This window comes from Haemorhous mexicanus, chromosome 14 (assembly GCF_027477595.1).
Source record: "Haemorhous mexicanus isolate bHaeMex1 chromosome 14, bHaeMex1.pri, whole genome shotgun sequence".
NCBI classification, from domain to species: domain Eukaryota; kingdom Metazoa; phylum Chordata; class Aves; order Passeriformes; family Fringillidae; genus Haemorhous; species Haemorhous mexicanus.
In genome coordinates this window covers 9,220,020-9,243,049 of record NC_082354.1, presented here as the reverse complement: position 1 = coordinate 9,243,049, position 23,030 = coordinate 9,220,020, and the positions used below count along the sequence as shown (strand labels likewise).

The following is a 23,030-nucleotide window of genomic DNA, read 5'->3' as shown; positions in this document are numbered from 1 at the left end:
TGTAGAGCAGAGGTCACAATATTTGTTGTTTTACAGAATGGGTATATCCATTTTCTAATACCCTGACAGCATATAAATTATATTTGAAAATATGTTTTAAAATTGTAGTACCTTTTTCTCCCTCAAGTTACTTTTAAATTCCTAGGAGCTTGACGGACAGCGGTGGGAGACAATTTATTCTTTAGTTTGTGTCTGGTGTAAAATAGACTGAAACAGTTCTGACACCAATTTTCTGTTCCTGTGATCCAACAGTAGTTCAGAAAAAAGATGGCTGAAAGCTATACAAATTATGGAGTACAATACTACTTTCCTGCATTATGCTTTGCTTTGGACTTGCTGTTGCATTTTGATAAATGTAATTATTTTATTTAAGGGACTTCTTTCAAATTCTTAAAGCTTTACTTTGAAGCTGTGCATGCAGGAGTAAAGAGGAGTAAAACCCTTTATCAAACATACTATATTAAGCTCTGGAAGACAAATGAACAGCAGAATTCCAACTATTTAGCAGCTTGCATCATGAACAGGATTATGGGCAGCCCAGGCTTTCTAGGAATCCAAAGCTCATTATAGAAAGCAGTCCTACTTTAGGAAATTCTTTAAGTGTGTATTTAAAGATAGGGTTTTGTCCAGTTTTATTGCATTTAATAGTGACTTAATTCAAATTCAAACCTAAACATTTTTTTAAGTGTCTTGTTATCTTTTATTGAAGTGATACTACATAAAAGACATGAAAATATTATTGCATCTTTTCCATGTGTGGAAATAATCTCATCTCTTTTCTAAGGTTGCAGATGCATATGCTGAATGGGGCCCTCTTAGCATTGCTGTTTCCTGTTGTTAATACACGCCTGGTGAGTGTACTGTGGGTTTCCTTATCCTTTTTATTTATTTCTAAAAGATTATCTTTGGAGAGATGTCAGATGTTTGCTTTGCTTGGCCTTTTAAAGTTCATTTTACCAGGCTGTAGACTCCTGGTCACTACAGTGGAGCTAAAATAGCAGTCTTGGGTTTTTGGATGTTTATAACTTGGTATGAGAAGACAGCACTGCTGTATTGAGTGTTAGCTCCATTCTAGCCACTAATGGAGGGAAAACTTGATGGCTTTGAAAGAGGCTTTCACAGGTTAGCTTTGTGGCCTGTGGTCAAAATTCAGTTTCAGACTTTTCAAACTCTGTAAATGTAAGATTCCTCAGGCCTGGAAAATGCCAAATGTTGTTGTTGGCTGTCATTCCCTCTCCCCCAAGGCAGAGCAGATTTTTTTTCCCTGTACAAGTTGTCAAATCTGCTGTAAAACTTCAGTCTCCTGGACAAAAAAAATAGCCTGTTGGTGTTCCTAGTGAGATTCTTAAACCCATTGAGATTTAAAGGTAAAAAACCTATTTTGAGTGTGAGTCAAATGAAGTATTTTTGAGGATTATTTCAAGAGCTGTTCTCCATGCATATGTAGAGGGGGGTGTATATGTGTATATGACTAGATGCTTTTAATTTTTTCATATGATTTATCTGCAAAAAATCTGTTGTTGCAGCTATTTTAATGTCTGTTTTAAGGCAGATATGAGTACTTTATATGTAAGCAAACTACATCCATAACAGAGGGTGAATTAATATTATTAACAAAATGGTTGTGGGCTTCAGAATCCATTTCAGATTTTGTTGGTGGGTGTCCTTGCAAGCCTTGACTGTCTAAATAAGATGAAGTATAAACTTAATGCTTATGTGCAGTTTGCATTTACATTTTAATAAAAACTTGGTACTGTGGAGGAGGCAACAAATTAATAAAACAAGTGTTCTTTTCAACTCTTATTTTGTATTTAAAACCAACTAGTTTTTAAGTATATATAACCTTAGGCATGACAAAATTGGTCTGGGTAACCCTTGAAGGAAAAAATATTGAAGTATTTAATAAATCATTAGCTTGTATTTTCTCTGCCATTATTACAGATCTCATTCGTATTAGGGCAGTGGTGATAAACATGAAAGATACAGACTACTTATAAAATTGTTCCTGTAATTTGGAACAGAGTAGCCAAAAGATACTGTCCAAAAGTAAATATTTTTGGAATAATTACAACTTAAGACATTTTTGGCCTAACAGCTGCTTGCCAGGCTTTTTACTTTTCCATGTTTCTTCTGGCACAGGCTATGTGGGTGATGTTGTACAGCACTGCCTTGATCCAGACTCTCTCATGGCAGACACACATTCTGCTCCACAACTCTCACCGTGGTTTTAACACCAACATTGTCCTGAAACAGGAAATGTCTCCTAAAACCTAGTAGGAATTAAAAAATAAAAAACCTCATTTTTTTTCTAAGTTAGCTGCTCTGGTTTTTTAATACCTAAGTGAAGAACTTTTGATTCAGTCATTCAGAATGAGAGACAATCATTGCTTCAGCAGATGATGGATGCTTTAGTGGGTATCAGGACTTGGGTTGTAAGTGTTAATTAGTTCAAAGTAATTTCCAAAACACCTCTTAGATTTTGTGGCAGAGTCTGTTAGGGTCATGCATTTTTGCTACCAATTACATTACTTAATGAAATGTCTTTTTGTAAATAGGCTTCACTGTTAAGTTATCCTGAAGTGGAAGCTTCTGGCATAGTTTCATGGTTTCCATTTTCTTGTAATGCATCTCTTAATTTTTTTATGTTGTTGTTTTTTTTTAGAATCTCAGTAATTTCAAAATTCTTTTAAAATAGTAGTGTATTGCAAGTGAAAATGGAGAGTTGACATATTCACTGAAACTACAGTAGAAAATTTCTACCTTCTGTTATTTTAATCTTTCAGTTAAACTGTGCTAAGCAATGCAGTTAAAAATCTTGTTGAACTTGTAACAGGCACCTGGAATGGTGTTCAAACAATGTAGCCTGAAAGGTGAGGTCAGTCTATTCTGTTCTTTCCAAGAAAATATTTTCCTGCCTTGGCATGAGGTTGAGGTGCCAACAGTTAACAGACTTAAGCAACAGATGCACCCACTTGTGCTTGTTTGGCACCTAAATATTGAAGTTATTTGCTACATTATTTGCCATGTGCTGATGGAATTAAACTCTGTGCTTTGGAATAGACATTGGATAAAGATAAAACTGTTTCTTGTCCAGTCAGTGCTCTTGTGAGTTCTTCTTATCCTTTCAGAAATAAAGAAGATGCTGAGGGAATTGGCTTGTTAGGCTCCCAAAAGGAATCCAGCAAGGTATAAGAGGATATACAGGAGTAGAAAGATTTCTTTTTACACTGTATTTATATTCTGTGGCACAGAGTGTAGGTCCTGATAACCTGGCTGTGCATGTAAATTCATTTAACTGCCACAAAGACTCCAACTGTTTGGAAAGTAACTGGATTTGCTGGAGCTTTCATGTTGCATTAATCAAATTTTAAAGAAAAATCTTTCCACTGGTTTAAAAATGGGGATTTTTTACAAGCTGATGTCCTGAAAATGTTGATATAGATAAAGTGGAAAAAAGGGACATGTCCCAGAAGTGTTGGATACATGGGTATCAGCTCACATGGCTGAGATGGTGCAGTTTTAATGTTTCCAGAAGCTGCTGTTTTCTATTTTTAGAACTATTTGGCCTGAGAGATCCTCATTCTAAACCTGTGTTAGGAGTAGAATCATACTCTGAGCAGGACTTTGAGTGCATTCCATGTATGCTCCAATCATTGGCTGCTGTATTGTTGTTGATAGAGAAATAATTCACTGCACTAAATAGTTTGCCTGTAATGGCTGTGCCTGCACAGCAGAATGGAATAGGTTTGGTAGCACATTGTCATCTCTAAACTGGCTTAATCTAACTGGCACAAGGGGAAACAACAGGAACAGTGGGGGGCTGTTGGGAAATGGTGGCTGGTAGGTGATAAAGCCAAAGTTTTTACACATGTACATGCTGTGTGCATTAAAATGGTATGAGTGCGTCATTTACTGATAATGTCTAAGAAGGTGCCTGGTACAGTACAGTTTGGTGTTTATTAGGCTATTCTAGGTGTCCTACAGGAAAGACCAGAACCTGAGAGTTGAGTCCTTTCTATTCCTTTTCTGCCACACTCTGCAGTCTTTGTAGAGAATGATGGAGGAGGTGCTCTTGCACAGTGCAGTGCTTGAGCCAGGGTATAAATAATTAACAGAGTGGAGTGCTACTGTCAGAAACCAGAGCAAAGTGTCAACCTGTGAGCCTACTGAAAACCAACTGCTGTGTCTGAGTGTTTGATCTAAATTAGTATTATGTCCATGCTCTCTTGGGGTGAACTCAAAATATCTGACTTCTGGGCTCCACTCTACTGCTGCCTTGAAGAGACTTTTCTAAAGCTGAGTTCAGTGCATGGAAAGATCTCATTGTGCTCTTTGGGCTGTAGCTGGTTTAAGTTAGAACATGAAGTCTTACTTGTTTTCACAAAGAGATTCTTGAGATCCTTGATTGATGGGAGATCCCTTGTGCCTTGTCTTCATTTTCAGTTTCTCCTCACATGTGAAAGGTGCTTATGCTGAGGGAGTCTTTTATAGATAAAACTGTTTATAGACAAGGCACAAGATGCAGGTGAGTTAGTTGCTCAGTACAGCTTGCTTTTTGTGTTTATTGTAGCCTGGCTGCACAACTTGAGTGCTTGGTTGTAAAGCAGCTCTGCAGCTCTATAGCAGGAAATGCACTTGCAGAATCAGCCAGGCTTCAGAACAAGCCGTCTTTTAGAGTGGGAAAAAGAAGTTTTGTTTTACACACAAAAAAAATACTGTCAACACTACTGCAGCATAACAACTGTTACTCTGTTCTCAGGAGTGTCCCAGCACAGTGTTTGTGTAACAGATCCTCACAACTCCACGGCTGTGGAAGCCCTTTTGACACCACAGATAAATGGAGAATGCTCCTTGGCAGGAGTGAGTGCCTCATGTCATGGTGTTTATATCAGGAGCAATTGTTTCTGAAGTGGGAGAGGTACAGTTTTTCTCCAGTTAGTATCACTGCTTTAGCCCCATCTCAAATAATTTTAATTCCCTCACTTTGCTCTCTGTCTTGTTCAATGAAAGACAGTAGGAAAGGTTCAGATTTAGGAAACCTCACAATTTTCATGAAGTTCTTGCTTTTGCATAGTTACCTTGTTTGTTTGGTACAGAATACTTGGAGTGAAATAACCTAACAGATTGTATGGGAGGGTTGGTTTAGCTTAGTCCCTACAGGAGCTGGCTGACCACCTTGGAGGTTGCCATCAGGATACACACAGTGCCCAGGGGGAGAATGCCAGGACTAGCAAAATCCAGTTGTTGATTTTAGAATCTTCTACATTCAAAATAGGATATAAGAATTGTAGTTGAATTTAAAAGATCACTGCGTTATTTACCAACTGTTTGACTACTGGTTGGGAAGAAAATCAAACTCTCTTTCAGCCTCTCTTCTGTTGATGTAGAAATTTCTGTAATATTTCAGTTTCAAGGCTGTGACTTCAGTGTCTCAGAAGAGTCATAGAAAAGGAAGGCTTTTCTCCCCACTCCCTGCTTCCCAACACACAAGCCAAAGTGGTAGGTCCCGTGTCTAAATTCTGGCTGGAAAATGACAGAATGAGTCTGCATTTGAACCAAGGTTTTTCATTATTCCCATGAGATTTCAAACTTGTGGTATTGTCCAATTTTCAATTCAGAAAAATAACGCAACAGTGTGGCCTTTCAGCTCTGTAAGTCAGATGCAGTAAAAAGCTGAATTCTGAATTTTTGAGTGTTTTCTACTGTTCTTTTAAATGTGCTCCTTTAGTGTAATAAATAGATATAGGCTAAGGTACTTATAGATGGGACTAACTTTCAAATACAGTGCATCCCCTTTTCTAAGTGATAAAGAGCTAGAAATAGTTGGCTCTGAATTAGGAGACTCAAACACAGTTTGGCTGAAGTTATTTTTAGTATTATTTTAGGTATCTGACTTCTTAGAAGAGAAGTTACACTAATTCAAATAAACACACAAATGACTAATTGTAATTTCCCAAAAGTTGGCAGCAGGTGAGAAATACCTGACTCACTATTAACTGGTAAGTTGTTTACACATAATTCTGCAGCTTGTCTTTAAAACCAATAAAGGACTGGTCATTTTATATTTTAATTTATATTTGGTTAAGCTTAGCAGTTCTGTACATGCATATGCAGGTTGCTATAAATCAGGTCTTTTGATTTTTTTGCACAGGCCTCCTCTTATATTAATTATATATATATTTATATACTTTTATATATAATAGATGTCACTTATAGAGTTCTCTCACAAGGTGACAAGTATCTTTTCTTTATAAAAAGACTTCTATGCTGTGGGGGTATGTATAATTTCTGATTTAATTATTTGAGTGATTTGCATTGTTACTGGTAATTCATGCTAGCAAAGAAAGGTAAAGAACAACCTTATGTTACTCCTCCTTTGTTGTGCTTCTGGCTGATTTTGGGAATTACCTACTGCAAGTGCTGTGTTTGTGTTAAGGGGGATGGAACTGGTACAGTCAGCTGCACTTTCAAGGCACTGACCATTAATGTTTATTATTACACATAGATGATAAAATAACTGAACTGAAAGCATTGTCATGGGTTAGAAAGAGAATTGTTGGAACTTGGTTGTTAACAATGAAAAATACTTACAAATATTTTCCTTATTCCACAGCTTCCATTTGAAACAGAGATTTATTACATCCAGCATGTGATGCTCTATGTTGTGCCCATCTATCTGCTGCACAAAGGAGGTAGGTAGGCAGTTTACTCCCTATGGATTGAGCTGGTCCTATGGAATGAAAACACTGTGCTTACTGGATACCACCAGTTTTATTCTTACCCTTTTAAAACCATTTTTTAAAATTTTTTTATTTAATAGTTCCTGATGTTCTAGTGTACTAATGTTGGTAATGAGTTGTATCAGGCACTAAACAAAAAAATTTAAAAATGTTCTTTTGCCTGAAAGGATATTTAGAATGTATTTGTACAATTTGCATTATCTTCTTGAGCAGCATCTCTGCCATCTTGCAATATTCTCAGTTGTTGGTGGGATGTATTTTTAAGATTTTTACTTTCTTGGATGTCTCCTGAGAAATACTGGAACTCAAAATAAGCCAAAAAAAAAAAAAAATAGTTGTCTAGTTAGATAAATGCCAGAAATTCTGAAGCTCCAGTGGAATGTATCAGTGAAATGAACTAGATTGCTTGTTATCCCTTCTAACAATATTGCTGTCTTGCATTCACTTATGCCATAATAGTTCAGTAAATCTGGGAATCCTAAATTGTTTCCCTGGCCAGTGATTTTTCCAGTTGTGGATCCTCAAAGGGAATGCACTATACATGCAGCTGGTGTGGTGCTCTGTCCCCCTCTAGTGCTGACATGCCTCTAGCTGCATTTTCTAGCAGAGCTGGATTGTTCCATCCAGGAAATAAAATATGAACATTTGTGATCCACATGTTCAGTAGCCTTTAATGAAAGCCCTGAGGATGTGATGTCAAGCAATGGGATGCAGTCAGGCTCTTCCATCCTGCTGTATCCATTGTGTTTTATACCAGTGGTCACTTACAATCCTTCATCCTCTTTCACTGTAACCTTTGTGTTGCAGTGACCTGATTGCACTGTGACCTACTGAGTGAAACTAAGAAAAAAATTATTCAAACTCAAGTCTTGTACTTAAAAAGATGATTCTGTTTCTTTCTTTTATCAGGGAAATATGCCATCCATGATTTAATTTTAATCCACCCCTGATAGCCTAAAATTCTGGCAAATAATGCCAAAGTGCAGGGTAGTTGTAGGAGTTAGACAAACTCATAATCTTTGCAGGAAGAGGGTGGGGAGCAGGGGGCAGAAAACGTAAGCAGCCATGGAGTGAACTGTAGGTAGTGACAAAGCTCTTGTGATGTCAATAAATCACTTGGTGGCCTTGGAGTTCCCATCTGAGGTCACCTGAAGACAGTCCTTGTTTTAAAAAGGCTTGGCCTTGGATGATGCTTGATGTGCTCTTTTAAGAGCACTTTTGGAGGTTTGGTTTGGCTTTTTGCTTGTTTTGAAGTAGAGGTTCTCAGGGTTCTTCAGGACCTGGGACTGACAAGAATTGGATTTGCAGTTTGAAGGGTTTGATGTTGGACAGCTGTCACTCTGGCTCAGTATTCTGAACGCCTGCCCTGTGTTTATGTACAGGTATTTGCTGCCATCTAATGTTCATGTGATGGCAGTAAAATTGCTTAAAGAACTTTGTTGGCTGAACCTGTCAATTGAGATTGCTATTTAGCTAATAACTGCTCCATTTCTTATCCACTTGGCTCCTCGTCACCTGACTGGCTGTAATTAACAAAACACCCATGAACTCCTGCCACAGGCAACATAATGGATCATTTTTGGTGGAAAAATTATGCAGCCTAAAAATATTCGTTAATGTTAATTTTGTCATTTCACTAGAATCTCTGTTTAAGTACCTTCTGAGTAGGTCACACAGGCCTTTGTCCTGAGTTCTGTATCTTGTGAAAATTGCTTTTTCATCACTGACATTGATCAGTATGCAGCTTGATTTCAGTATTGCAAATAGAAATTTCCATCAGTGAATCTGTGGATTATGATTAAGAGAAGTAATCAAAGGGTAGAAAATTGAAAAAAAATGAAAGGAATGGATCGTATTTGGAAAAATATACTACTTCAGCTTTATTGGGAATCTGCCTATAATACTGGTGACCTTGATAGGATCCAAATGGTTCTCAAAGACAGGGTGAGCAGAACACCTGAAGCAGAGTGGATTTGAGGCTCAGGCTGTAGAGAACTGCACCCTCAAGTTTGCAGTTGCAATATGTAATCAGGTATTGCACCAGCCATGCACATGCATCCAGCTGCCTGCTGAAGTTTTTCCTCTTTGAAAGGAAACTGGTGACAGTAAGCAAGGGCTGTAATAATTTATTTTCTGTCTTTTCCTGCTACTTATTACAGTGGTGCAGACTGGTCATGCTGCACTGGCAACCTTCATGTCCTTCCTGACCCTGTAAGAGAGGGGACTTTACCACACTCAGCAGCACATAGATGAGAGAGGTGTTTGGAAGTCGGTGTTCAGTGTTGCACAGTGAACTCACTGGAGCTCAAGGATATGGATCCCTTCTGGGGATTAAAAACTCCTCTTCCCTCTCACTCCTCTCTGTACTGAGTGAATATAAATTTCCATACTTCCCTTTCTTAACATATTTTCTTTCTAAGTGCATATATGCATGTATACATAGCATGCATGCCAGGCTAGACAAATTAAATGCTTTTACACCATGGCTCATCTTTCTTGGCAGCACTAAGAGGTTCTCATGCAAAATAGATGTAGTGTGGATGTAACAAGCCAGCACACAAGATTCCTACCTCAAGTCAGTTCTTAAATAAAGTGTATCTGCAGTTGGCACTTTTATTTTGCTGGATAAATCTTACCTTGTGTCACCTGCCTCCCAAAATTGCAGTATGCATCTGAGCAGGACACAGCATTCCAGAAACTGCTGGAGCATTTGAACCGGACCTTGCAGTTCACTTTTTTTCTTGTCCTTAAGAAGTGAGACGCTGAGAGACCTTCAGTGGGGTCAGGACAGCTAAGTTCTTAAACTGTGTATTCTTAAGATAACAAAAAGAAATCTAGCTTGAACTACATCAGGTTTAGAGACTGATGATGATGACTCTTGTTTCTGACTGTCTTACGCTTGTTTGGTTAGGCTTTGCAATGGATTTGACAAGGTCAGGTGTGCACCTTATTTCAGAACATCAAATCATACTGAAAGTTAATCAAGGCTGAATTGTTATTTCCTTAGTGCAGTGACCAAGCTATATTCTAAATTACATTATTCCACGGCAGATTGAAATAAGAGTGAATTTGTAGCAGCTCCCTAGAGCTCGGGAGATAATCTGCCTTGTGTTTTGATATCCCCAGTGTTATTTATTTGAATTAGTAGTTCCAGTAGGTAGAAGAGGCTGTTGGCGTTGAGGTGTTTGAGATTCTCTGGCTGCAGGGAGCGATGCTGAGAGTCTGTCGGGCAGGGAGTCTGTCCTGCAGCGGCGGGCCGCTCTGTCCTGCAGGTCTGTCCTGCAGGTCTGTCCTGCAGGTCTGTCGGGCCGGTCCGTCGGGCCGCTGTGTCCTGCAGGTCAGTCCTGCAGGTCAGTCGGGCCGCTCTGTCCTGCAGGTCTGTCCTGCAGGTCCGTCGGGCCGCTCTGTCCTGCAGGTCTGTCCTGCAGGTCTGTCGGGCCGCTCTGTCCTGCAGGTCTGTCCTGCAGGTCCGTCGGGCCGCTCTGTCCTGCAGGTCTGTCGGGCCGCTCTGTCCTGCAGGTCTGTCCTGCAGGTCTGTCGGGCCGCTCTGTCCTGCAGGTCTGTCCTGCAGGTCTGTCGGGCCGCTCTGTCCTGCAGGTCTGTCCTGCAGCTGCGGGCCGGCCCGGCGCTCGGCCCGGCGCTGGTGTCAGCGGGCTGCGCTGCGCGGCGCGGCCGGCAGGCGGCGCTGAGCCCGGCGCCGTGAGGGAGGGCAGCTCCGGGTGCGGCTGCGGGCCGCAGGAAATGCCCTTGGTGAGCGGGGCCGGGCCGGCCCGGACCGTGATGGCCTGGCGAGGGCCGGGCAGCCCTGTGCGCTGCCCCCGTGTGTCTAAAGAGCCGATTTGCCGCTAAATAAATGAGTTGTTTGCTGGGCATAGGAGCAGAATTTTCTTCTCAGGCAAGTGCTGGGTCTTTATAAGCAGAGAAGAGCCAGTGTCTGACTCAAGTCCCAAAGCCTTGAGCCTTGAGCCAGAACTTTGCTGATCTGTCTTCGAAGGTAGCATCAGAAGAGAAGCTCTGTGGCATTCTCACACAGTCAGTTGAAGCTGTTGATTTTATTTTCCTTTTCTCCCTTCTCACGGAGGATGCCTCTGTTGTGCTCAGCAGCCGGGCAGGAGCAGCCGGCGCCGGCAGCTCCCTCAGCAGGGCAGCGCTCCTGGCCTCAGCATAGCCTGGGCTTGCTGGAAGATGCAGCACACAGATACCAAGGACAGATGAAAGGATCATTTTTCCTTTGGTTGTAAATTAGGAAAGTGCAATTAAAACACTCAAGTTGTATTTTCCATTGGCTGTTAGGACCATATTTAAGACCTTTTTTTAGCTGTTGCACCCTCTGTCAGCCACTTTCCCACTTTGTGACACTTCCCTGCCTTTAGCTAATTCTTAGCTTTCTAAAGAAGTTATCAAGCAGGCTTTATTAGATACCTTTGGTAGTAATCCAGGAGAAATATCACTTCGTATTTAGATATACTTAGGCAGTCATAAACCTAGTCCAGCTCAATATTCATTGAAATACTTGGTAATGTGTGATACGGCTCTTTTGCTGAAACTGAATTACTTAGAGGCCTATTGACTCTTGTGTGTTATTTCCCTACTCTGCTTCTAGCAATTCCATATTCTGTTCCAGATTTCTCTACCTGCTGAATGCCCTGTATTAGACATAAACATGTGGTTTGCTGTAGAGCTGTGCTTGTGCCGTGGCACCTTGAGCAGCAGGGTAACTCTGTGTGCTGTTACTCTGGCTGCAGGCTCAGGCTGCTGCCTCTCCTGCAGCTTGAATATTTGAGGGTAATCTTGTTTGATGATTTAAGAGAGATGAAGAGGAGGAGATGTGTCCCTGTCTTGTGACCCTCTGAGCTTTTTATGCACTGGGCAGTTACAGTTAGTTTGAAAAATGAAATATCTCTCCAGAAGATGAAGAAATTTAGAAGGGCAGGTGCCAATATCTGGAAGAACTGCTACTATATGAAAGTAGAGGAAGAGCTACTGCTGCTGTTTTATGGAATATAAAAAATGATTCCTGAGAACAGCAGGTACTGTAAGAGCTCTGTCTGAGCTGGTTCTGATGAGAGTAGCTGGCATTGAGGGGAAACAGAAACCTCCTGGCATAAGGCACTAGTTTGAAACCTACACATGGAGTCAGCTGTAGGGGAAACATGGATTTCAGGATCAACCTCTTGAAAACATTTTTTTTCCTGTTTTCCCTTGGAAAGGAAGTTTTATCTCTAGGCTAGCTCAATAGGCCCCTCAACTGGAATTAACCCTCTGATCAAGGGAAATAAAAGGAAAATAAATTTGCCCGCATATTTTTGTAAGCTTGAAAATGAAAGAATTGTAATAGTTGCTCTGAGTTTTGGATTAAGCAGGTCTACTTATAATTGTAAGACAACTGAAAGAGAGTGTGCAGCACTGGAAAACTCATAAAGCTCTATCAAATGTAGTGGGAATGAAAGCAAGACATTAAAGAGATTATTTTAAACCCTACTAAATTAAAAATTTGTACTGTATTTAGATTCTAATTCAAACAGAGGAGTAATTTTCTCATGCATTATGTTTTCACAGAAACACAGAGGAGTAATGCTTTCTATTAAGTTGTGTTTAAATTTTCAGACACCTGTGTATTGAGAACTTAAAAAAAAATAATAGTTCATAAGAACATTTGAACTAGCACATTGTGGGGAGGGAACAGTATAAAAAAATCACATCTCTTTGTTGATCTTCAGTTTTTTAAAGCCATGCTTCCATTTCCTAGATGGCAGAATGATCAACTTGGCATATTCAAGGTCAACAAAGTCTCGTTTAGAAGCAGATGAAGAACCCCAAACTCTTCAGTCTATATGGAATCCTTTGTATCAATGGTGTTGAAGTAATGAAGTGCAATTTAAACAGGAGCAAACATGCAGCCTACCTAGATGGCCCCAGCTGGGAATGGTCTCAGCTGTCTGGGGAGTGAGTGTTTTTGAGAATGAGATCAGTGCCAGACTGGTACTTGGACTAAATTTCTGTAAGTGCTTAATGTATAAGAACTGCCCGTGATCCTTCATAAACAGAGAGTGAAACTCTCTGCTCCCACCTATTGAAATTGATTTCTTATGCAAGCAGCAAGTAGCTTTTGCCAAAGCCAACACAGGCCCTTCAAACAGCCACTCAGCTGGCTCTCAATTTTCCTGTTTTTCTTTTAACAGACTGTACTATGGAAAATAGACCACACTGCTCCATTAAATAGCAATCCATTGAGTAGCAGGGCTGTAGAGTAATGAAATCTAGAGTGGATATTTATATAATGAGAAATGTACAGAAAATATCCTAGGTATGAATTTAAAATTAGTTTCCCAAAGCACACTGTGGAATTTAGAGTGCTCCAAAATGTTTTTGTGTGGAGGTCAGTGTTTCCTTTTTGTCCTTTGATGTCCAAATAGTGCCACTGCTGAAAATCACACCATTATTTTTGGGATTCCAAAGTCTAATAAGCAGGGATATTTTTAGTAGGAAGCAAGACCAAAAATCTGTCGAGAGCAAAAGTTGCTGATGTATTTTTTTTTTTAAATTTTGCAACAGAGCAAGGATGTGGCAGAGGGAAATTCCTTGTTGGGGGAGCCTGAACAGCTCTGATAAGGGACCTCTGAAATACCATTCCCTGATTAGACTGAATCTTGACATGAGAAGCCTGGGTTCAAAGCCAAATTGTGCCATGGATCTGTGTTGTCATCTTGTGCAATTTCCTTAGTCTTCTAATGACTGCTGTCTCCCTCCAGTCTCTTTTTATAGCTGGGGTCACTTGCCTGTATTGGTATTTATACCCTACCTACCCTGTAAGTCACCTGGATATGGAGGTGTCTGTGTTTTAGCTCCTGGGTGCTCACCCCTTTATACTCACCAGGCTTTGTCAAATACTTTTGAAATAACACAGGCAGCTGCCAACAGAAACCTAATTTGGTTTAGCACTGCTCAGCCAGTTCCCGGGAGCTGCTTTGATGCCTTATTTAAATTTCATGTTGTGTTTTGTATCTAGGTTAAACATGCACCTAAAACTGCAAGGACAATATAAATAAATTTTGCAAGTCAAGCAGTGTTTTCTTTACAGCAGAGGAGGGAGTACAAAGAGTTTCTGTATAGCTTGACCAGGTCACTTAAAGTTGGTGCAGCCAAAAATAGAGCCATGATCTCCTGCACTCTGACACCAAGGCTCATTCCTCCTCCTCCTCTCTGTAATGAAAAACCATATTCAAGGTGGTGTCACCTATCTGATGTTTTCAGGCCATGGAGTTTAATGAATATCATTGCTGTCTAAGTCAAGACTTCTGTACTGTTCCCTAAAGAGGATGCCAGCTCTTGCCAAGTGCATCCCAAGAATTACTGTTGGGAATTTTTTCCCTTTACCTGCAGAACTCAAAGTGAATCCTGTAGTGTTCTCTTTTACCTTTGGTTTTATTTGCTGTTCAGACACTTCTGGCCTTCACCTTCCCACTGCATTAGAAACCTTACAAGGTGCTCTGTGCTTTCCAAGTAGCTCCTGTGCCCAAATGTGTCATGGGTTCCCCAAGTCCCTGCCTGCTCCCTGACCCTGCTGTGCAGAGGTACCAGGGGTGATGACCCTGCTGCTGGCTCCTCGTTAGAACCAGGAGGGGTGTGTGGGGTGCAGGTGTGCTGCTGGCACTCACACACACGCACAGAGTCTTAGCCTGTGCCAGCAGCAGCACAGCACTTGTGTTCTTGGGAGTGGTGTGCAGTTTTAGACAACAGCTTGTCGGTGATTTTAAATCTGTAGCACTCACAAAATGCTATTTAATTAAACTTATTTCAGGTAGCTACTGCAAAATCAATTTGAACTGGTATGATGGGCACAAATTATGGAAGGAAACTATACAGAAAATGATTTTGAAAGGGTCACAGAGCTTGAGGAATCATTGCTCTAGAGACCTTAAACCTGAGCTGGGATGCAGCATTAAACAGTGATGTGGTCACAGCAGTTACTTGTATTTATCTCCACAGGATGGCATACACAGGCATGTGGGTCTGGTGGATGCTGTGGTAGCTGCTCTGCATGTGGAGTTTTTTAAGCTTCCAGTAGCCTTGTACAGTGCATGCTGAAGTGTTTCATTACTTCCTGGTAATTAATGAGTGTGCTGGCTAGCCAGGGCCAGTATCAATATTGCACTCTGTGCTCTAAGCTGTCCTTTGAGGACTGGATACATGTTCCAGTATTTAATAATATCTAATGGATCAGAGAGCAGATAAAGGCAGATAAAAATTGCCAGTGTATTTTTATAATCCTCTGAAACTCTTATAGCAGCCAAACTGCATGACATTGTGCATCTTTCCTTCGTGTTCTGAGGCTGTTATTAAAGTCATAAGGAAAATAATATTTTCCCACATATCTTACACTGCAATTTTCATGTCTGCTAGTAAGAGTTTAGAGAACTCTGTAAACTGGTTTTGTTCTTCCCATATGAAATTTGAATATTTAATTCCCAAGATAGTCTTGTATCTATGAGTACTTTTATTAAATCTGATTCCCTTGGTAGATTCTAGATCAGGGAACATTGTGTTTTGTCAGTAAAGCCTGGTTTTGAGAGGGTTGGAATAATAGAGAAGGGTTGGAATAATATATCTGCTCCTTCATATGAAGGGAAAAAGTGTTTTACAGTATCTGTGATATCTACTGATTAGAAAACTGTTTGTAGTGTATATCTGAAAATATCCCCACAGCAGCTTTCATTTAAAAGCACAGCCTGTCATTAATGATTGAGCACCTGATACAGCTTTTCTGTTCCTTGGCATTATTGGTGCAAGTTCCTTTTTAATAGTTGCTAACCATAAAATTAGGAAATGACAGTTAAGCTGTGCTCTAATAAAGGCAGTGCAGGACCTGCTGCTGCCTAAGTCAGTTCTGTACATGCTGAAATCATAATCCCTGCAAGAAGCAGGTGTTTTAAGTAAAATAACCTGATTTTTTGAAGTTTCATTGTACACCATCATTGCATTTATTACTTCTGTGGTAGAAGGAAGAATGAAATAAAAATCATTGATGTTGGTGAAAGATAGATTTAGTGAGGTAACATATTGTACATCTCACTGCTGGACAAGGAGGAGGCAAGAAGCTCATCAGGATGCTTCAGGTAAGGAATAAAGCTCTCAAATATTAATTACTATAATGGTATTGAGGAGGTTATCAGCTCAAGCCAGATGTCCTGCCATCCAGGAGAGAGAGGATTATTCACTGAGAGTGTGGTGGGCACAGCAGTGCAGCTGAACATTAATGTATTCCTTTCTTTTCAAGGTATCTACACCCCTGAACCGCTCTGCAATTTCTGGTGGGCTCTTTTATCCACGGGGTTTATGTTTGTGTATCATTTTAGCATCTTGCAGATCCTGGGATTGGTAAGTAAACCCAGGTTAATAAATGGATAGCCTGCAAGTACATTCAGAGTAAAAATACTGAGTAGTTTGAGTGTCCAGGTCTACACGGATAAGACTACTGGCATGCAAATTTTTGATAATGCTACTTGTATGCAAATTGCATGTTCTAACGAGCATTTGTATCTTACATCTTGCAAGTACTGGTAAAATAGTTCGTAGATTGGTTATGTACCTGCATAAATCCATTTATTAAATACACAACGAGATTCGCATCTGCTTTTTTTCTGAAAGCTGCCCTACTTGTGTTGAGCAAATGTGTGTCACCTGAACATTTTTGATTATTATGCTAATTCTCTAAGTTTTCATTGTTTTAAGGTGAATCAGTGGAAGATAAAAATATTGTTAATTGATAAATTTATTGTTGCTTCCTCAGGTTACAGAAGTGAATTTGAACAACATGTTGTGCCCAGCCATCTCAGATCCTTTTTATGGGCCCTGGTACCGAATCTGGGCATCTGGACATCAGACTGTCATGACCATGACTCATGGGAAGCTCATAATCCTGTTGTTTCACAGTGCTGTTCCCACCCTCAAATGGAGCATGGACTTGCTTAGACTCCCAGCTAAGAAAATAGACTGAAATTTCTCCCCACAGAGTAGTTCATACAGGAAGCAGAGATATACTGAAAAACAAAGAGGCAGGATGAGACTACCATGTCTTTATACTTCTTCCCACAGTTTTTTGCCTCAAAAACACCTCTAATGAAGTGAGGGGTTTTTTTACCTGCTGTTTCTCACTGCCTATTGTCAAAGGCAAAATTAGTGGCCTTATTCTGGGGAAGGTTCATGTTTTATACATTTTGTATAGATTACAGTAGAATCTTGCTAAGCCACCATTTAAAATCAGGCCAGGACCTGTCCACATTCCAGCAAAGAGAGTGGCAGTGCTACCTCATTTTGACTCATTTTCCATTAAAGAATTGTACACTTCTAGGACAGGAAATCATGCTGAATTGTAGCACTCCACTGATGTGAACCAACATGCTGGACTGCATCACCTGGCTTAACTCTTAAAGCTTGAATGTTCCAAAATGGTTACAGGAAATCATGCACACTTAATCTTCCAATCAGAAGTGCAAAACAGTGAGGTTCTACTGTTTTTTCTTAAAGCTGGTTGAAAATGTTGGGGAACAATAACTCATTAAAAGAAATTAATCAACTACTAAATTTCTAAGCTGCAGTGGATAAGTACCTATCTAGTGAAGTCCCATCATGATGCTTTGGAGATACTTTTATTTTGATGAGGGAAAAAAAATGAATGTTGAAATAATTTCAAAAGACCATGTTATGTATAGGCCATGATAAGATATTGCATTCACTGTTCTGTCCTGACTTAGAACAAAATGGTTTTTTTCTACTTACCTTATACTGGAGGAGTGGAGATACCAAGTCCAATGTAAACATCAGGGTTTTTTTTTTTTTAATACTTAGTAGCTTTTGAAACATTCCTGCTTCATCTGTGCTGATCCTCACTGACCAGACTGGTTGGTGAAGAAACCAAATGAAACTGTTCTCTCCCTACAGCTCTGCTATATCATGTGTATTGATATTAAAATACAGGTATAAAAAGGAATGTCAAATCAGTGCAGGCCTCTCCTGCAAAGGGCAGTTTAGTAGCATAGCCCATCAATGTCTTTTGGAGAACAGGATGTAGATGCAGAATGATCAACTGCATGTGAGCAGGTGCTCAAACTTTGCAGGAGCAGAAATCATTGGGCAGAAAGATAGAAAATCCTGACTGTATTCTTCCAGAATTGTGAGTCCATTGTGCAGACTGTTGTGTTTCAGGGCTGCAGATTTTTCTTGTACAGAAGTTTGGGGGAATTTATAAATTATTTGTGTTGTCAAAGCTGTGATTTGTAAGATAAACCAAACCATCATACCTCCTCCAGCTGGATCACCTGAAGGTATGTGCTGAAGTTAAGGTACAGATGTTTATAACCTCAGGAAGCAAAAGTAAGTTGACTTTTTTTTTTTCTTTAAAAAAAAAATAATTTAGTGAGGGAACAAGTGGCTACTTCAAATATTTTTACTCCATATGATTAAAAAAGTACACCTCAATCAGAAATACATTGTCCCCATATTCTGATTTACAAATTGGTTTCTGGCATTCTTCCATGCCTTGCTCTTTGTGTGTATATATATAAAAATATCCTGTATGCTCACAACTTGCAAACATGCAGCATGTACCTAAACTATCCCTCAGGCATATACAGCTGGTGTTAGTATTACAATAGAAGGACTTAAGACAAATTTTGCAAATACTATTTAGCATTATTATTTGCTTTATTTTCTTAACTTATGGTTTCTGGATTTTTGTTGGTTTGGTTTGGTTTTTTTTTTTTTTGTTTTTTTTAATTGCCTTTTTCTTTTCGCATCTTCCCTTTTTTTTCCCTGTCAGGATACTGTAGTTACTGGAAACACTTCTCTAAGTAGGAGCCTTTTCTTTTTTCCTTTTTTAAACTATAGCATTTCCTATCTGTAATCATCTGCTTCAGGGCATTCCAAACAAGTATAAAGCAGCTGCTGTTTGCCACCATTGACTGCCTCTGGTCAATTGAAACTGCAGGAGCATTTAAATGAGCTCAGGTGTCTCACTCAGTGCTGGCTCTGTGCTTGGAAAGCAGAATTTATGAGCTCTTCTGGCTGACTTAAAATTCAGTAGCAGGAATGTGAACAGAGCTGACAGGGCCATCCCTGGGCAGTGGAAAGGGATTCCTGGTGCAGAGCTGCTGGGAGTGGTTGCGCCTGCCCTCCCTCCCTGGCGGTCACTGGGCCCACCTGTGCTTTTCCCCCTTATGCTGCTCCAGTTGTTTAGAGTCACACAGAAATTCGAGGTGTAATTTCACCACGTGGAATTTGCTGATGGAGCTGCTCATCAGAGCCAGTGGGACACTTGTAGTGTTCTTCTAAACCTTGTTGTGGGCACGTTCTGGAGCTTGTTGGATCTTTTGTACCAATTTAAGCTGAGATGTCTCACTGAGCAAGGCAAAAAAAGTAGAGAGGTAACCAACTACTGCACTCAGTAAGGACTTTAGAAGTACTGGAGCTGCAGTGAAGGAATCAAATGGTGAAGCTGGAGCCAGGTGGGAAGGCAGGCAGTGCAACCTTCACCTTTTGAACATAAGCAGTTGCTTCTTTGTTGTTGTGCACTATCACTGAGGCTGGCTGAGTTAGAACAGAATCATTTAGGTTGAAGAAAACCTATGAGTTCATCAAACCAAGCATTAACTGAGCCCCCACTAATCCTTATCCCCAGGTACCACACCTAGACATCTTTTAAACCCCTCCAGGGTTGGTGACTCCACTGCAGCCTGTTCAAGGCTTGATAACCCTTCTGGGGAAGAATTTTTTCCTAAAGTCCAATTTAAACCTTCCCTGGTGCCACTCGAGGCTGTTTCCTCTTGTCATGTTGCTTATTTCCTGGGACAAGAGGCTGACCCCCATCCTCCCTTCAGGCAGTTGCAGAGTGACAAGGTCCACCCTGAGCCTCCTTTTCCCCAGGCTAAACCCTCAGCCATTCCTTAGATACCTGCTCCAGACCCTTCCCCAGCTCTAATGCTTTGCTTTGGATGTGCTCCAGAGCCTCAGTGTCTTTCAAGTAGTGACAGGCCCAAAACTTAAAATTATTCCCCCTTCCCCATGCCCTTTTTTGAAGGCTTTTAGAACTTTATGTTGATTTATGGTGACCCACCACTCAAAAGTGCATCAGTGTAGCTGAGACAGGCTCCACAGAAGGGGAAGGACAGGTCAGAATGGGAGCAGAAAAAGGAAAAACTTCTGAAGCAATTGTCGTGGAACTTCACATCCTTCATTCCTCACCTATCTCTGGTATCTGCTGGGAATATGCATTAGCCAGAGCTTGCCATATGTGCAGGAAATGGGAAAGCAGAGTACTTCATCTCTATAGCACTTACTTGTTGTTTTCCCTGGCAGAGGCTGATTTTTCTTTTCCCTGAATGGTTTATTTTATAGGCAGTTACACTATACAGATTTCTTTGGTTGCTTTATGCTTATTTATGATGGAAATGAAAGCACAAAACTCTACTGCTGTTCTTGGGAGGCAATTGCATTCTCTCCTGGGGTATTACACACTCAATCCATGTCAAGATAACTTGAAGCTGTTGCCCAGTACCTGGTGATGAGGTTTTACAGTGCTGCAGTGCAGTGCAATTGAAAGGGCTGTCCTGGGCCTCCTGGTCAAATGTGCCCAAGTGTGTCATGGCACTGGGAATGTCAGCAGCAGTGGCAGTGGGGCTGCACAGCCAGACCCCTGTTCCCAGCAGCAGCAGCTGAAGCAGAGTGTAAAATCTCACCCCAGAGCAACTTCATTTGCTGGCTAGAATACCCAAAAAATTCTTGTGCAGTGCCACTGCCTGGCCTTTAGAGATGCTGGGATGGGTTAAGCGGTCTGAACAGAGCCCTCAAGTGGCAGTATTGTTGGCATTTCAAAAGAAACAGGGAGTTAAGCAAACTCATTACTCCAGCTGCCACTGGCTGCATTTCCCCCCAAGTACCCATGAATGCAGCATTATTAGCTATAATAAATCTGTTTACTGATGGGTTTGTTTGCAGCCTTGGAGTAAGTAGCCCTCCAAAACAGAGGTAAACCAGTAACATTTATGCCCCCACCACCTTGTGCCATGGCTTCAGCTGTCCAGGATCCCTGCAGTGCTCTTTTTCCAGGGATTCAGACACTCTACAGTGTCTGAGCTGGATCTATTTGTTTAACTTCCTCTTTTAAGCACCAAAGGAGGATTTGCGTAGTTTCTTTTGAAAGATGCAAACAAATAGCTCTTACCCATGTGTTTGTAAATTGTGAAAAGCCACAGTCTATGAACACACACCTGGAGCTGGTTTTAGTTCAGCTTCTTAGTTCAAAGATGCTGCCCTAAGCAAAACTTATGTGTGCTTGAGGAGAAGTCAGTCCATTTGTAGTCCAGTCAAACCTTGAGGTCAGAGAGTACCTAACAGTAGGTTTCTGTTTCTGGCCACAGAGTTTTGATATTACTGTATATTTGAGATAATTTTATAAAGTTCAATTGTATTTTTCAGAAATGGCTATTTGCAACTGTTAACTGACTGTACTTTTACATCCTAAGTCTTGCATCTAAACTAGAAGCATTTGTTTTCTATGCATCCATAGCTAATGGAAAAGAGAGCTCTGGTGTTTTCTTCAGTGTGACAATTGTTTCACTCTAGGTGGATCCTTAGGAATTAAATTCATCTTTGTAGTTAACAAAGCTCTGAAAAAGCCAAAACCCAGGAAGAGGGTGTATGTCAGCCCTGGTGGGAGGTTTCTGCAGGCAGACAGGTCAGCTTTGGTGTTTTCAGTTCTACAGTGACAGGACTCATAACAAATCTGTTGATTTTTGTGACCTTGTACTTTAAGTGATCTTGCTGTAAATCTCTCTTGCAGCTGTTGGTGTAACTTAGTCAAAGCCAAGTTGTTTTATAAATAATTTTATTTTTCTTCAGGGTCAATTTTGTACTTTTAAAAACTATTTCTGCATTTCCTGAGTCATTATCCCAATGCTGCAGAGGACACAGCAGGCAGAGCAGTGAGCACACCCCACTCTCCCTGACCACGCTGTGCCAGGGGCTGGGCTGGAGCACCAGGGGGCCTGCAGGAACCTGCAGGGCTGCTTACCTCACACTCCAGTCCCAGCATGGCATTATCTAGGCACAGAAAGGGTTGGAAAGGTCAAGGATGGATGTGGATGGGCTCAACTGCCATATATGCTGTTAGTTCTGAATAATTTGTAAGAGTGTTACAAATTTTGTAAACTTTTTAATGTGCTAAACTTTGGTTATGAGGTAACATTTACAAATGAGGGGTAATTTGTGTACTTGTTTTTGTATTTTGCTCTGGTGGGCTTTTTTGTTGTTGTGCCCCAAGTCCAGATCATTGGGTAAATAGTTGTTAAACCTCGGAATTAAATAAAGGCATCTTACTGGATGGTTTTGTTATCATTCTAATAGTGCCAGATCTGTCTTGCTTAGGACTTTTTATAACTAGGTAAGAATCACAGAGGCATGTAATATTAGCTCTTTATAAATCAGGTAAGAAGAGGGAGGAGGATCCTGTCTGAAACAATCTGATGTTGTCTACCTTGCACACAGCAGTTCCTGGGAGAACAATGGGTACTGGGATTTCTGGAATTCTAAGCAGTTCAGTCTGACTTTGGCCTGTTACCTGTCAGTCAACAGTAGTTTACTGGCAGAGCCCACTGCAGGGTATAAATCCTTTAATCACTGGTAAATAGGACCTGTCCTTGTCTTTCAGGTGCAGAGCTCAGGGAACTGTTACAGCACAAGGATGCTTTCTCCAGGCTTCCTCACTGTTCCTACCCCAGCGTAGGCAATGTCCTGTAATTCCCATTTCACAGCACTTTAGCAGAAGATGGGAGAACATGCACAGAAGTTTTCAGCTCACACCTTGGTTCAGAAAGCTGCTGTAGCAGCTGTAGGACTGCACTCAGCCCCACATCACAGGATGGCAAAGTAGTTTTAATGTACTTTGCAAATGCTTCTGGCTGTAATAAGCATGATTGCAGCGTAGTTAAATGTATTCCTGTGACCCAGTACATCTCAGACAAGCAGGTTATTGCCTTGTGTGCAGTTCTTGGCAAATACTGTTCTTGGAAAAAGAACGTACTGGATGTGCCCACCTTGTGCTATTATATATCCATTGCAGAGGATTCAATTTTTCATGTGGCTGGGGAAAAGAATCAATTTTCCAGCTTAATTTCTCTGGAAGAGTATAAAGACTGATGAAACAGCTTAAGTAGAAATCCAGTGTGAAGTACTGTATGGCAGCCTGAGCTGAACCAAGCAAGCAACTTCCCATTGCAGGCACTGCTGATTACTGTC

At 40.7% G+C, this 23,030-nt stretch overlaps 1 protein-coding gene across 5 annotated transcripts in view; it reads left to right on the top strand.

Moving 5' to 3' along the window:
• Positions 1-22,116, top strand: part of TMEM164 (transmembrane protein 164) — a 35,389-nt gene extending 13,273 nt beyond the window's left edge. For 3 of the 5 annotated variants that reach the window (XM_059859023.1, XM_059859024.1, XM_059859028.1), the window contains 4 exons: positions 785-851; positions 6,614-6,692; positions 16,018-16,118; positions 16,531-22,116. In XM_059859023.1, the coding sequence (XP_059715006.1) occupies positions 785-851; positions 6,614-6,692; positions 16,018-16,118; positions 16,531-16,737 (454 nt within the window). In that variant the 3' untranslated portion in view covers positions 16,738-22,116. The remainder of the gene's footprint in view (positions 1-784; positions 852-6,613; positions 6,693-16,017; positions 16,119-16,530) is intronic. The other 2 variants (XM_059859025.1, XM_059859027.1) reach the window with 2 other exon arrangements.
• The last annotated feature ends 914 nt before the right edge of the window (positions 22,117-23,030 follow it).